This window comes from Carassius carassius, chromosome 44 (assembly GCF_963082965.1).
Source record: "Carassius carassius chromosome 44, fCarCar2.1, whole genome shotgun sequence".
NCBI lineage: Eukaryota > Metazoa > Chordata > Actinopteri > Cypriniformes > Cyprinidae > Carassius > Carassius carassius.
Genome location: NC_081798.1, coordinates 14753490 through 14767597, shown reverse-complemented (window position 1 = coordinate 14767597; position 14108 = coordinate 14753490). Strand labels below are relative to the sequence as shown.

The window sequence follows — 14108 nt, the reverse complement described above, 5'->3', positions numbered from 1 at the left end:
ACATGAATGAATAAGATTCCAGATTGATTTTTGTTGCCTGAGATATATATATGTGTGTGTGTGTGTGTGTAGGAAGATACAGTGGTAGCTGAGGAGACCCGTGTAGCGGTGCAAGCTGAGGAGGCTAAAGCCACTGAAAAGGCTCGTGTGGCACATGCCATCGCTGATGATGCTCAGAAAGATCTGAATGAAGCACTTCCTGCTTTGGACGCTGCCCTCGCTAGCCTGAAGTCGCTGAAAAAGAATGATGTCGTTGAGGTGCATACATCATATTTTCGTTTATCATCTGTCCAAAATACCACAAAGTTCAGGTCATACAAGCTCACAAGGAGGTGTGTGTGTGTGTGTGTGTGTGTGTGTTTGATATACTGTAGGTGCGGGCTATGCAGAGGCCTCCTCAAGGAGTAAAGCTGGTTATAGAAGCTGTCTGTATCCTGAAGGGTATCAAACCCAAGAAAGTTGCAGGAGAGAAGCTCGGAGAGAAGGTTGATGACTACTGGGATGCAGGAAAGAGTATTCTGCAGGATCCAGGAAAATTTCTGGACAGTCTCTTCAAGTATGACAAGGTGAGATAAAGATTTTGTATGTGGCTAATGTAAGCATGTCCCTTTTTGTTTACCGTGTACATAGTGAAAATAAATAGACTGAAATGTGTTTAAAATACATTTATTTTATGCAAATTATATTACGTATACTTTTACATATTTATGTACTTAATAAAAATGTCCATTAATTGCATTTTTATTATTCTAAATATAGAATATAGGCCTACTTAATGTCTGCTGAATTGGAACACTTGAAATGCACTTTAATTGTGCAAAAGTAGTGCTGATGTCCAACTAAAGATATACTGAAGTATATTTGATTGTGCTAAAAGCTAAAGTGGAACTATTTCAAGTATACCTTTGGTAAACTTTAAATATCTTGCATTTAAAGACAGATATTATTCAAAGAATATATAATCCTCATCAATAATGATATAATTTTTATATCAGTTAGTTTCAAGCAATATGTCATATGTATAAATATGTTAATAGATTTTAACCGTACTTAGTATAAAATAAATGTAAATGTACACTGATGATAATAAGAATTTTTTCTTGTGCACAAAATCAGAAATGATTAGTTTTAGAATGATTTCTGAAGCATCGTTCGACACTGGATTAATAGCCACTGAAAATTCAGCTTTGCAATCACAGAAATAATTGTCATTTTAAAATATATTAAAGTAGCAAAACAATTGTTTTAAATTGTAAATATATTTTACAATATTACTCTTTTAACTGTATTTTATATAAAATAAATGCCGTTTTGGTGAGCATGAATGTATTTGGTTTATTTGAAAAACATTCAAACTTTTACAGAGCCCAAGCATTGTAAGGTTTTTAGCACAAATTCAAAATCTTCATGGCATTAGAAATATTATTTGAAACATTTAAGACCAAAGTGTATAATCCATTGATCTGGTCTTTTATCCCACAGGAAAACATCCCAGATTCGGTGATCAAACAAGTGCAGCCTTACATTGACAACCCAGAGTTCCAGCCTGACTCAATCGCCAAGGTGTCCAAAGCCTGTACTTCCATCTGTCAGTGGGTGCGAGCAATGCATGTGTACCATTTTGTGGCCAGAGCTGTAGAGCCCAAACGGGTAGGAGCTTGATTCCTTAGTGCTAAATCCATTGTTTAGCTTAAATCTCCTTAAATGTTCATTCCCTTTTTTGTGTATTTGTTTTTATATCTGTGTCTGTAATAAAAATTGACAATTTTAAGCACTTTTCTGCCTATCAGCATGTTGCATTTTTTTGTGAGCAGACCAAAACTGAGGCTAATTTAATAATTATATTAATTTATTTTTGTGTGTGTGTGTGTGTGTGTGTGTGTGTGTGAGCAGCAAGCCTTGCAGGAAGCTCAGGAGGATCTGGATGTAACACAACGCATTCTGGATGATGCTAAGGAGAAACTAGCAGCTGTAGAGGAGGGCATTGCTACACTGCAGACCAAGTATCATGAATGCCTGACCAAGAGAGACGAGCTAGATGTCAAATGTCAGCTGTGTGAGAACAGATTGATCCGTGCAGATAAGGTGAGTGGAGAAAAACTATTTAATTTGGCATTTATTTCACAGTGACACTGGCCTGTCAAACTAACCACTTTATCATGCCAGCCTGATTTGCATCAGTATGAAATATATGACTAGTGAATATGTAGCTACTGTAGAAGTTTGCTATACTTTGAGTTTCTATTGAGCACATGGCGGTTCAGACACAGGATGTTGTTGTGTGTGGCAGCTGATTGGTGGACTGGCTGATGAGAAAGTGCGCTGGAGAGAGACCGTTCAGCAGCTGGAGTACATGGTGAATAACGTGGCAGGAGATGTGCTGCTGGCTGCAGGATACGTAGCTTACCTCGGTCCCTTCACTGTGAGTGTGTGGGAGTGTGGCAGATAAAATGCATTTTGGGTAGAATGATGTTTGAATGTTTGAGTGAGTTAATTATGAGGGTGGTTGTTTACAAAAACTTTTCAAAATCAGGTCATATTTCACCCTAAAATCAAATTTTAAAAAATCTGATTTTGAAAGATTATTTTTTTTGACAAATAAGCACTTTTGTTTTTATTGCCGTAATGCAGAAAAATCTCATCTTTAACATTTAATTGGGAGATTCACAGAGAGAGTAGATATAAATATGTATGATTTCTGCAGGGAGAATATCGTTCAGCGATGGCTGAGGAGTGGCTCAGGGGTTTTAAAGAACTGGCAGTCCCTCACACAGAACGACCCAACCTGATCAGCACACTAGGAGACAAAGTCAAGATCCGCTCCTGGCAGGTTAGAGACCGACACATAAGTACTTCAGTGCATAGACATAATATTGTTTGCTATGTAAATATGCTAGTTATTAACATTTTAAATTTGTGTTTATTTGTTTGTGTGCGTGATTTTGTGTGTAGATTGCAGGGCTGCCCAAGGATGGTCTTTCTGTGGAGAACGGAGTAATTGCTCAGTACTCTCAGCGCTGGCCTCTGTTTATCGATCCTCAGGGACAGGCCAACAAGTGGATTAAGAACACGGTAATAATTATACAGAATTTTTATACTAAAATCTTTTTTTTTTTTACCCTGGATAACAAAACAACTAATGCTAAATCATGCACTAGTGTCCAAATGTTTTAGGTCAATAATTTATTTTATGTTTTTGAAAAAAGTCTCTTATGCTCACCAGGCTACTGATAATTGATAAAAAATTGCAGTAAACACTGATGAGATGGGACTTGAATATTAATGACCCTAAACCTGTGAACAGTATTGTGTGTATTGTACTGAATAATTTACTCCAATATAATTTTTGCATGGTGTTTACTTTTGTTCTGTTTCCACAGGAGCGTGATAACGCATTAGCTGTGATGAAGTTGAGTGACCGAGACTTCCTGCGTAGTTTAGAAAATGCTATCCGCTTCGGAAAGCCTTGCTTGCTGGAGAATGTTGGCGAGGAGCTAGACCCTGCATTGGACCCTGTGCTCCTGCGACAGGTATACATCACTGTTTTGTGTGAATAAATCATAAAATAAAACTCACAACTTGCTATAGCAGCCACATGCATATGGACAGTGTTTGACAATTTGATTATTTCTTGGCTGCCTGTAGTGTAAATCTGACTTTCTTGAGTGTATGCTCTTCAGACATATACCCATGAAGGCAACATAGTTCTAAAACTCGGAGACACTGTCATTCACTATCATGACGACTTCAAGATGTACATCACCACTAAGCTGCCGAACCCTCATTACTCACCGGAGATCTCTACTAAAGTGACTCTCATTAACTTCACCCTCTCACCCAGGTGCTGCTCTTAAATTTTTAAGACAAGAAGATAACATGGGCTTTTAGGTTTAGAGGTGGGTCCTGGATTTCACATGTGTTGGGTTTCTGTGCGTATTCATATAGTGGGCTAGAGGATCAGCTACTAGGCTGTCTTGTAGCTGAAGAGAGACCGGATCTGGAAAAGGTGAAGAACCAACTCATTGTGAGTAATGCACAAATGAAACAGGAGTTAAAGGAGATAGAAGATCAGATCCTGTTCCGACTGAGCTCTTCAGAGGGAAACCCTGTTGATGACGAGGAATTGATAAGAGTGCTTGCGGCCTCCAAAGTCAAAGCCGAAGAAATTCAGGTCTGAAAGAAATGCTGAAGAGCTTAATCTGCTTTCTATTTGTTGCTGTAGAAATCTAATACCAAATCAGTGATTTTTGAACTTTTTCAAACCATTAGGCTAAAGTGACTGCAGCTGAGGCGACTGAGAGGGACATTGACGCCACACGTCTGGAATACGTCCCTGTGGCTGTCAGAGCCCAGATCCTCTTCTTCTGTGTGTCAGATCTGTCAAATGTGGACCCCATGTACCAGTACTCTCTGGAGTGGTTTCTGGGGATTTTTATGAGTGGGATTGCCAACTCGAAGAAAGCAGGTGAAAACATGCCCTTCTGTTATTGACCTTTGGCACTGAAAGACCTGCAAAGGTCTTTTTGTCTCCAAGGTCATTTTCCACTATCCACAACAATATTCAAAGGCCCCATAACTTTCCCAGTTATTTGTGATTTACTGGGTAAGGATAAACTTTAATATATATAAATTTTGTATTATTATTAAAAATTTCTTTATTTTTTATTTCTACCCAATAAAATATTTTAGAGCTTGGTATAACTAGAAAATTCCCATGGAGTGTTTTTTTTTTTTTCTTTTTGATTTTATTCATTTGCTACAGTACAAGATTTATATCCAGGTTTATGAAGACATTTTAAGACATCTTATTTTAGACATCTTATAGACATTTGCCGTAATAGTTAATAAACTTTATAAATTCTTTTATAAATTAATGAACTGATTAACCAACTGTCTTGGCTTATTTCCCCACAGATGAAGTGAAGGAGCGTATTTTCAACATTAATGAGTTCTTCACCTTCAGCTTGTACAGTAACGTCTGTCGCAGTCTTTTTGAGAAACACAAGCTGATGTTTGCCTTCCTCCTCTGTTCCAGAATTCTGATGAATGACAGCAAGATTGATATGGTTAGAAAGATGAAAAACAGGATAAAATGTCTCTTCATTTCAACCTTTTTTTCTAGCTCAGCCTCTTTCTTTCCAACCATAAAATATTTATGGCAATTGTTCGATAAATCAGTTTATCAGAGACCACACAAGGACATTTAAAACAAGTTCATTAAGTGAATTCTGTCTCTATTTTCTTTTGATCTTTATCCCTCAAGCGGCTTTTAATAATAATGCTACTTTTCTTCCACTATAAATCCAGCCAACACCATGTTGTCATATCATTTTCTGTGTTTGGAGTGAGGAAGAAATAATAACAAAGTAAAGAAATATCTTGATTTGTGTATGAATGTCTGTGTGTGTACAGGCTGAGTGGCAATTCTTGTTATCAGGGGGGCGGCCCCAGCATCAGACTCCAAACCCTGCTCCAAACTGGCTCTCCATGAGAGCCTGGCAGGACATACTGGCACTGAGCACCCTGCCCACCTTCAGTAACCTGCCAGAGAGCTTCTCCAAACATGAGTCTGCATTCAAGAGTATATTCGACAGCAGCCAGCCACACAGGTAGGCACAAACATACTTTTAGGCCCTGTTAGAGGTTGTAAATGGTATTGTTATTGTGCATGTCGGGTTTAGATTCTAAGTTTCTAAGCATATGTGAACAGGGAGCCTCTTCCAGGCGAGTGGAACTGTGGTTTAGACTCATTTCAGAAGCTTCTGGTTCTGCGCTGTTTGAGAGCTGACCGGCTCACTCACAGCCTGCAGGACTTTGTGGCTTCACAGCTGGGTCAGAACTTCATCGAGCCACAGGTACTCACACATATGCTCTATATAAACCATGCTCATATCATCATATAATTGTGTTAACAATCTAGTAGCATTTTTATATTAACGGAACACTGTTTATGTAAGAACTTCACATTAGAATGTTAAATAAACAGAGGTTAATTTGAATTCACCCTGTAGCAGGTATTTGCATATTTTTTAGTCATACTAATAATGTTTTTCTGTATGACTCACTGTTTTTGGTTTTGATTTGTCATGTCTCTCATTCCACCATGTTTCTCTTGTCTCTCAGACATCAGACCTGTCTGTGGTGTTTAAAGATTCGTCTCCTTCCACCGCTCTCATTTTTGTGCTTTCTCCTGGTACCGACCCTGCTGCTGACCTCTATAAGTTTGCAGAGGTCATGAAGTTTTCAAAGAAGATGACCGCCATCTCCCTTGGCCAAGGACAGGTCAGAACACAAAACATCCAGAGATAAACATATGCTGAAACCCATGTTAACGGATCAAAGCGTTCACACTGCACAAAGTTGCAATCCGGCAGTGCGTTCCAGGAGCGATGTGTCTGCAGCAGTGCAGCGATCGTTTCCACACAGAGTTTATTTTTGCTGTGCTGCATGCTCTGAATTAATGTGACAGCACTTTGCTTGCGGTAAAAATTAACATGGATTGACATGGAAATGTAGTAATTTCACAATAAATAGATAAAAGTCTACTGTGTTTCACAGGCTTTTTGGCTAGGTATAAAACAAATAAAAAGGGCACTTTTTAGGCAACATGTTCTTCCATTTAGTGCATACGTTTTAATAGCATTATATATATATATATATATATATATATGTATATATATATATATATATAGTGAACTATATTGGGTATTGGCCTTTTGTAGTAGTGCCACTTATTCTGTCACTAATATCATTAATAATGTCACTAATATTGTGTACTCAACTGCTATGCATTGTGTAAGGATTTGTAATGGATTGAACAAGTGAGTAATAATGGAAACATCACAAGACACTATATCTGCATATATCTTAGTATATTGACTATATTGGGCTAACAGCATTGGTTGTATGTCAGGGCCCCAGTGCTGAGGCCATGATGCACAGTGCCATGGAGAAAGGACAATGGGTCTTCTTCCAGAACTGCCACCTCGCTCCAAGCTGGATGCCATCTCTGGAGAGACTCATTGAGAACATCGATCCTGACAAAGTTCGACACACCTTAATAGCTATTTTAGTTTTTATTGGCTGTTTGTTGAATATATTCATCTTGGTTCCATTCATTGTTTTTTTTTCTTTCAAAAGAAAGAGTTAATTTAAACATACTGAAATACTTGTTTGTATTGCAGGTTAATCGGGACTTCCGTGTTTGGCTCACTAGTCTGCCCAGCAACAAGTTTCCAGTCTCAATTTTGCAGAATGGCTCCAAGATGACCATAGAACCACCACGAGGCATTAAAGCCAATCTCCTGAGGACCTACGGCAGTCTCACTGATGATTTTATCAATTCCTGTACTAAGGTACCTTTTGAAAATAAGCACGGTTTCTTTGTGTTTTTATGTTGAGAAAAAAAATGTCATATTAATTAGGATTATAGCAATATTTTTTTTATGTTTTTGACTCTTGTAATTACCAAGACTGCATTTATTTGAACAAAACTATTAACACCCCTTCCCCCCAATACTCTTTGATAAATAAGAATTCAAAAGAACAGCATTTATTTAAAATAGAAATGTTTTTGCTTTTAGTCAGTTTAAAGGACAGTGCATTCAAAAATGAAAATTCCGTCATTGATTCCTCACCCTCTGTTGTTCCAAACCCATAAGACCTCTGTTCATCTTCGGAACACAAATTAAGATATTTTTGATGCATCCTCTCACAGACAGCAAGGGTCCTTACACGATCAGATACAGCTAAAATAATCAGTAAAATAATCCATGTGAAATCAGTGGTTCAACTGTAATTTTACGAAGCTGCAAGAATACTTTTTGTGGTAAAAATAAAATAAAATAATTACTTTATTCAACAATGCATCACCTCCGTGTCACCCTAGCGCCATTTTGGAGAATATCCATTGAACGTAAACTGCATCTGCTGTTCTGTGTCAGCTGCGCCACACGGAAAAAGGGTTGAACAACATGACGCTGAGTAATCAATGACAGAATTAAAATTTTTGGATGGACTAACCCTTTAATGCATCTTTGCTTAATAAACAATATATTTAAAAAAATCGCTAGTGTATGTAAATGTAAAAATATCATATGATATCTGTTACGAATCAGCTCAAGGGGGAAATATGAATAATAAATCATAACTAGTTATGATAAATTATAAATATTTAGATCCGCTATAAGTTTTTGTTTGACCTCTCAGTGTCAACTGTCTGTCAATTCTAAGAACGTTAATTTCCTGGTTAAGGAAAATAACTTTCTTACTGTACAATACGACTCAAGAGCATGTAGCAAAAATCTGCATGATTAGCGACTTCAGTTATGAGCAAACAATGAAAAACCTCAAAATAAGACTTTAACTACATAAACACTCATACTAGTCTAACTCACACACACACATGCATACAGTTGGCATAGGAAAAAGGGTTAAAGCTTAAGCAGTAAAGAGATATGAAATAAAGACATGGAGCTATGGTACAATTTGATATTCCTTTGTAAAAGGTGCATATGATACTTAATGTATCAATTAATTAGACTAAGTTTGATACTTGCAAGTCTCGCCCGTTTGATAAAGAGTCCTGATGCACTTTGGGGCTCCAGTTGGTCTCTGCTGAAGTAAATTGATGAGACCAGTTTGAACCAGAGGATCTTGATGAATGAATAGTGAAGGCCGAAGCCTGGCACAAGCTTAGCGGGGTTATGAGAGCTCAGCATCTTCTCCTGGAATTCCTGAATCTAAGAGAACCACCCTGATCTGGTGATCAGTGATCTATATAGGGGGATGATGTCATACCCTCAGGATTTGAGTGAGCCAGTGAGGAATGGTACCTTTTGGAGGGAAGTTTTACAACTCTTTGTCTCTAGTCTGGTGTCTTGCATATGAAATTAGATTGGGGGGTTCATGAGAAGAATCTTTAAGATTCTTATAAAACGAATGTGTCGCATAGGTTGCTTAGCCACATTCCTGGGGCGTCGTGAAACTAGTGTTATCAGATAATGGGCCTTTGGTTGCTAGGGAACCAGAGGCCTGGTCAGTCCATTTTGAGGTGATAGTTTCCTTTTTGGGGAAGGGTCCATAGACCCTTTGGTTAGATGAGGAGGTGTTAGATATTATTTGTCAAATGTATCAAATAGTTGTGTGTCTGATTGGTCCAAATTCTACATATCTTTCTCATTTATGTTTATTATTAAATACAGTCCTCTTTATCTTTTTCTGCATGTTTTTTTGCAGGCAGCAGAGTTTAAGGCTCTCCTCCTGTCTCTGAGCCTTTTCCATGGGAATGCTATTGAGCGGAGGAAATTCGGCCCACTAGGATTTAACATTCCATATGAGTTTACGGATGGGGACCTGCAAATTTGCCTCAGCCAGCTGAAAATGTTCCTGGATGAATATCAGGACATCCCATATAAGGCAAAACCAGATGTTCTCTTGCCACACACAGTTTCAATATTTCACACAATATTTCCCTTCTTTTGTGCATATCCTTAGCTGATAAAACATATATTGGGTGACTATAAATATGCCATTTTAAACATTTCCAGAACATCTATATTTGGTAGCGTTTTTGTTTGCACAAAGGAAGCAACACTCACAAATCTTAGTGATCTCTCTCCCTCTCCCTCGCTGTTCAGGTTCTGAAGTATACTGCAGGGGAAATAAACTATGGGGGTCGCGTGACAGACAACTGGGATCGCCGCTGCATCCTAAACATTCTGGAGGATTTCTACTGCCCCGCTGTCCTGGGCCCTAAACACCTTTACTCTCCTTCTGGAGAATACAGACAAATCAGCACTGAGAACAATGTCAAGGTCCAGAACTGATATCTCTTAACCTCAGATATTAGGAAACAACAATAAAGCTGATCTCATATCAGTGCAAAAGGAATGTTTCCCAGGCATACAATTTAGCTTGTGTTCTGTTATACATCTAATGTTTGTTTGTTTTTTGTAGGGTTATTTGACATACTTTCGTGGCCTACCAATTAACGACTCACCAGAGATTTTTGGCCTCCATGACAATGCCAACATAAGCTTTGCACAAAATGAGACATTTGCTCTGCTGGGAACTTTAGTGAAGCTCCAGCCCAGAGCAGCAGCCAGTGGAGGCAAGTCCAGAGATGAGGTATGCGTCATATTGATTCTACATACATTTATTTGAATTTTCTATACCAGTTTATAAACTGAATATATATTGGTCAGAATTTTAATAATAATAAAAAAAAATTATGCTTTAATAAGTTATTTGTTTACATCAAGGATGCATTAAGTTTACATAAAAACAGTGAACACTTTTACATTGTGAAAAAATGCTGTTCTTTTGAAATCTGGAAAAGTTCAACTTTGCCATCAAAAGAATAAATCACATTTTAAAATATATTTAAATAATAAATAGGTGCTTTAAAATATAATGTTAACAATAAAACACAATATTTCAGTTTTTCTGTATTTTTAATCAAATAACTGCAGTCTTGGTGTACACGAGACTTAAAAATCTTACCAAACTCTAATTTTTGAATAGTAGTGCATTATATGAATATTGTATGTGTAGCCAGGCTGTTTTGCATGAAACTGTGCTCTTCAGTGTCCTCTTAAATGTAGTGAAAACACATTTAACCTAAACAGATAATCTATAGTTGTAGAAGCCCACATGGCTTTGCAGCATTTTAATCAGCCGTGCATTTAATTTTTATTGTAGTTGCAATGCTGCAATTATTATTGTTTGTGTTTAACACCAGTGAAGTAAAATGCATAGGCATTTTAGGTATAATGCACACTCTCTTTTCTCCTCTACACATTAAGATCATAGAGGAAATTGTGGAGGGGATTGTGGAGAAGATTCCCAGTCTCATTAATGTGCAGGAGGTCATGAATAAATACCCAGTGATGTATGAAGAATCTATGAACACGGTCCTGGTTCAGGAGGTTATAAGGTAAGTTTACAGTTTCAAGAAAATTATGTTGTACTTTCTATACATCTAACATTCTATACATAAAATGATGAGTAATGCTGCTGAAAATTCAGCTTTGCCATTACAGGAATCAATTACATTTGTAAATTTATTCAAATAGAAAATGGTTATTTTGAATTGCAATAATATTTAACAGTATTACTATTACTGTTCTTTCAAAAACATTGAAAAATCTTACAGATAGTGTATATTTAATAACGTATGTTTAAAAAACACACACACTCTAAAAATGCACCTCTCTATCACTCTCACAGATACAATAAGTTGCTATCAGTGATTTCCCAGAGTCTCAGTGATCTGGTGAAGGCTTTGAAGGGTTTGGTGGTTATGTCATCTGAACTGGAGCTGATGTCTAACAGTCTGTTCATCAATGCTGTTCCAGAACTATGGAAGGCCAAGGCAAGACTCTTGTAAATGTTAACCATGCAAGACATGCACTGAATTTGTGGAATGAGTTTTTTTGTTATGTCTTGACTATGCAAACACTCTTGTGTGTGTAACTCAAATCAGAATTAGCACTCTGACTACTGAGGGCTTAGACTTATTTTATATATTTGAATGCGTAGCATAATATTCTTCTTTTAATATCTCCCAAGGCATATCCATCTCTTAAGCCGTTGGCTTCCTGGGTGTCAGATCTGGTTCAGCGCATAAGCTATTTGCAGAACTGGATTTCACAAGGTGTTCCTGCTGTTTTCTGGATCAGTGGGTTCTTCTTCCCCCAAGCCTTCCTCACAGGAACCCTGCAGAACTTTGCCCGACGCGCTTCGGTCTCCATTGACACCATTGCTTTTGACTTTAAGGTGCATAATTTGCTTTCAGCAGCCAGGCTTTCTTGCATTAAACTCTGTGTAATGCAATTTGAAGCCTCAACTATGTTTCCATATTAGTCTCTCAAAGCAAGCTTGATATTTGATAGACCATTAAGAGAAGTATGGCATACCTGAGAAGGTCAAACATTGGAATAGGACGTTCTATTGCATATCTAAACAGCATGATGTGTATATTTTTTAGGCACCATTATTTTAGCAGTTTTCTTAGATTTTTCTCTGTTTGAACCCTCGTTTAGGTGATGAAGGAAGCAGTAGCAGAGCTGACTGTGAGGCCCGACATCGGCTGCTTCATCCACGGTCTGTATCTTGAAGGGGCACGCTGGGATTCAAAAACAGGCCAGCTTACTGAATCCCGTCCCAAAGAGCTCTACACAGAGATGGCTGTTATCTGGATGGTACCCGTTCCCAACCGCAAGCCCCCTCAGTCTGGAATTTACATGTGTCCTATCTACAAAACTCTTACCCGTGCTGGTGAGCAATTTGAAGAGCATTTCTTTGTGAAACACTCTTTTGTTAATGTTTCACTACTGTACATCCCGTGGAGTCATTGAGATTTATGTGACAATTTGTTTTGTATTTTCCCACAAGAGATCTGCAAAGTATTGTTTTTTTATTCCCCCACAGGAACTCTCTCTACCACCGGGCACTCAACTAACTATGTGATTGCAGTTGAGCTGCCCACAGATCGTACCCAAGGGCACTGGATCAAACGGGGTGTGGCCTTGATCTGCGCTCTTGACTACTAGACTTATACACAAACCCTTATTCATACACACATAAAAGCTCGAAGCAACATTGGAAGAATACAGATTGATGAAAAAAACACTGTCACACTGTAAACACCTTCAGTCAGTGTTTAGAGATGACTACTAAGTTTTTAAATGTGGTAATAAAACAGTTTTATGCATGGATGCGGTGTTGTACTAAATCTTGGGGCCCTCACGCAAACCACAAAATGAACTCCACCCATAAGCAATGATATCATGCAATATATATGGCATATTTATTAATATTTTAGCATATCACTATATTGTAGTATTTATTCATATTTAGAATTTTCTTTTCTTTTTACTTCTATTTTCATTTTAGCATTTCAGTAATTTTGTTTTGTCATTTTCATTAGTTTTTTATTAAATACAATTTAGTGTTTTTTATTTCAGTTTTAGTTGCAAAGGCAACATTTCAATTTTAAACAAACATTTAATTTAAAAATTTCATTTAAATTTAAGTTTCATCTTATAGGTATATTTTGTGTTATTTTAGCTTTTTTATGAAAAATATTTTAAAGGTTTAGTTTACCCCAAAAATGAAAATGCTGTCATTTATTACTTACCCTCATGTCCTTCTGAACCTATAAGAGCTTTGTTGATCTTCGGAACACAAATTAAGACATTTTTGAATATACAAATTAAGAGAGCTCTCTGACCCTCCATGGATTGCAATGCACCTTACACGTTGTGTATGCTGCAATGCAACTTACAGGTCTGGGAGGGAATTGTGCCATGATAACTCCACATACAACTTATTATACACACTAAACACATGTAGATATGAGACATGTAGATGTTTGTGAAAGATGTTTTCTCTGTTTTAGAGAAATTAGTATTGTTAAATTATATCACATTGGATCATTACTTATTATTCATTCAGCAATACATAGGCCTATTACTCTTATAGTTTTCATATAGTTTCAGCAACCATTGCTTCATAGATGATAACATTGTCTAATGCCCTTATGAATGTTGTTGCCATGAATTTGTGAAAATTTAACTACAATATGAAATAGCATAGACGTAACATACTTGTTCTACAGACCTCTGCACTAGTGTTATGCTACTGTCTCGATAGCATTGATAACGCTTCTGAAGGATACTATCATGGTGTTTTTTTTTTGTCTTAATTGTTTGGTTTTTTTGCATTTGCATTTGCCTTACCGAATGTGGTATCCTGTCAGCAATAACATGTCTATGGACACTTTTGATTACTATCAGTTTAAGTTCTGGCAGTGTTATGCCAGATATTGCTATGAAAACAAATAAAAACAGAAAAATAAATAGTAGATAAAAAATATACCGAAAAAGAGTTCACATCTTTTGTAAATAAGATAAGATAAAGATATCGCTAACCCTAAACTGCAACTTCCCGCTCTATTAACTTTCTAAAGATTCAAATTAAGTACAAAAGACAAGTCCAAATGTCCATGTGAAATCAGTGGTTCAACCTTAATTTTATGAAGATAAGAGAATACTTTGGTACTGTCATGAACTCACATCAAAGACTGACATGGAAAAGAAGAAATT

General features: G+C 37.1%; 1 protein-coding gene across 1 annotated transcript in view; it reads left to right on the top strand.

Moving 5' to 3' along the window:
- dnah1 (dynein, axonemal, heavy chain 1) overlaps window positions 1–12717 on the top strand; it is a 40541-nt gene extending 27824 nt beyond the window's left edge. Inside the window, exons 54-78 of the mRNA XM_059537549.1 lie at window positions 73–258; window positions 375–566; window positions 1483–1650; window positions 1894–2085; window positions 2291–2422; window positions 2705–2830; window positions 2953–3072; window positions 3381–3530; window positions 3681–3841; window positions 3946–4171; window positions 4270–4465; window positions 4915–5066; window positions 5413–5609; window positions 5711–5855; window positions 6124–6282; window positions 6914–7045; window positions 7185–7355; window positions 9238–9417; window positions 9639–9815; window positions 9958–10128; window positions 10806–10936; window positions 11230–11374; window positions 11572–11778; window positions 12045–12279; window positions 12433–12717. Coding sequence (XP_059393532.1) covers window positions 73–258; window positions 375–566; window positions 1483–1650; window positions 1894–2085; window positions 2291–2422; window positions 2705–2830; window positions 2953–3072; window positions 3381–3530; window positions 3681–3841; window positions 3946–4171; window positions 4270–4465; window positions 4915–5066; window positions 5413–5609; window positions 5711–5855; window positions 6124–6282; window positions 6914–7045; window positions 7185–7355; window positions 9238–9417; window positions 9639–9815; window positions 9958–10128; window positions 10806–10936; window positions 11230–11374; window positions 11572–11778; window positions 12045–12279; window positions 12433–12554 — 4173 coding nt within the window. The 3' untranslated portion in view covers window positions 12555–12717. The remainder of the gene's footprint in view (window positions 1–72; window positions 259–374; window positions 567–1482; window positions 1651–1893; window positions 2086–2290; window positions 2423–2704; window positions 2831–2952; window positions 3073–3380; window positions 3531–3680; window positions 3842–3945; window positions 4172–4269; window positions 4466–4914; window positions 5067–5412; window positions 5610–5710; window positions 5856–6123; window positions 6283–6913; window positions 7046–7184; window positions 7356–9237; window positions 9418–9638; window positions 9816–9957; window positions 10129–10805; window positions 10937–11229; window positions 11375–11571; window positions 11779–12044; window positions 12280–12432) is intronic.
- The last annotated feature ends 1391 nt before the right edge of the window (window positions 12718–14108 follow it).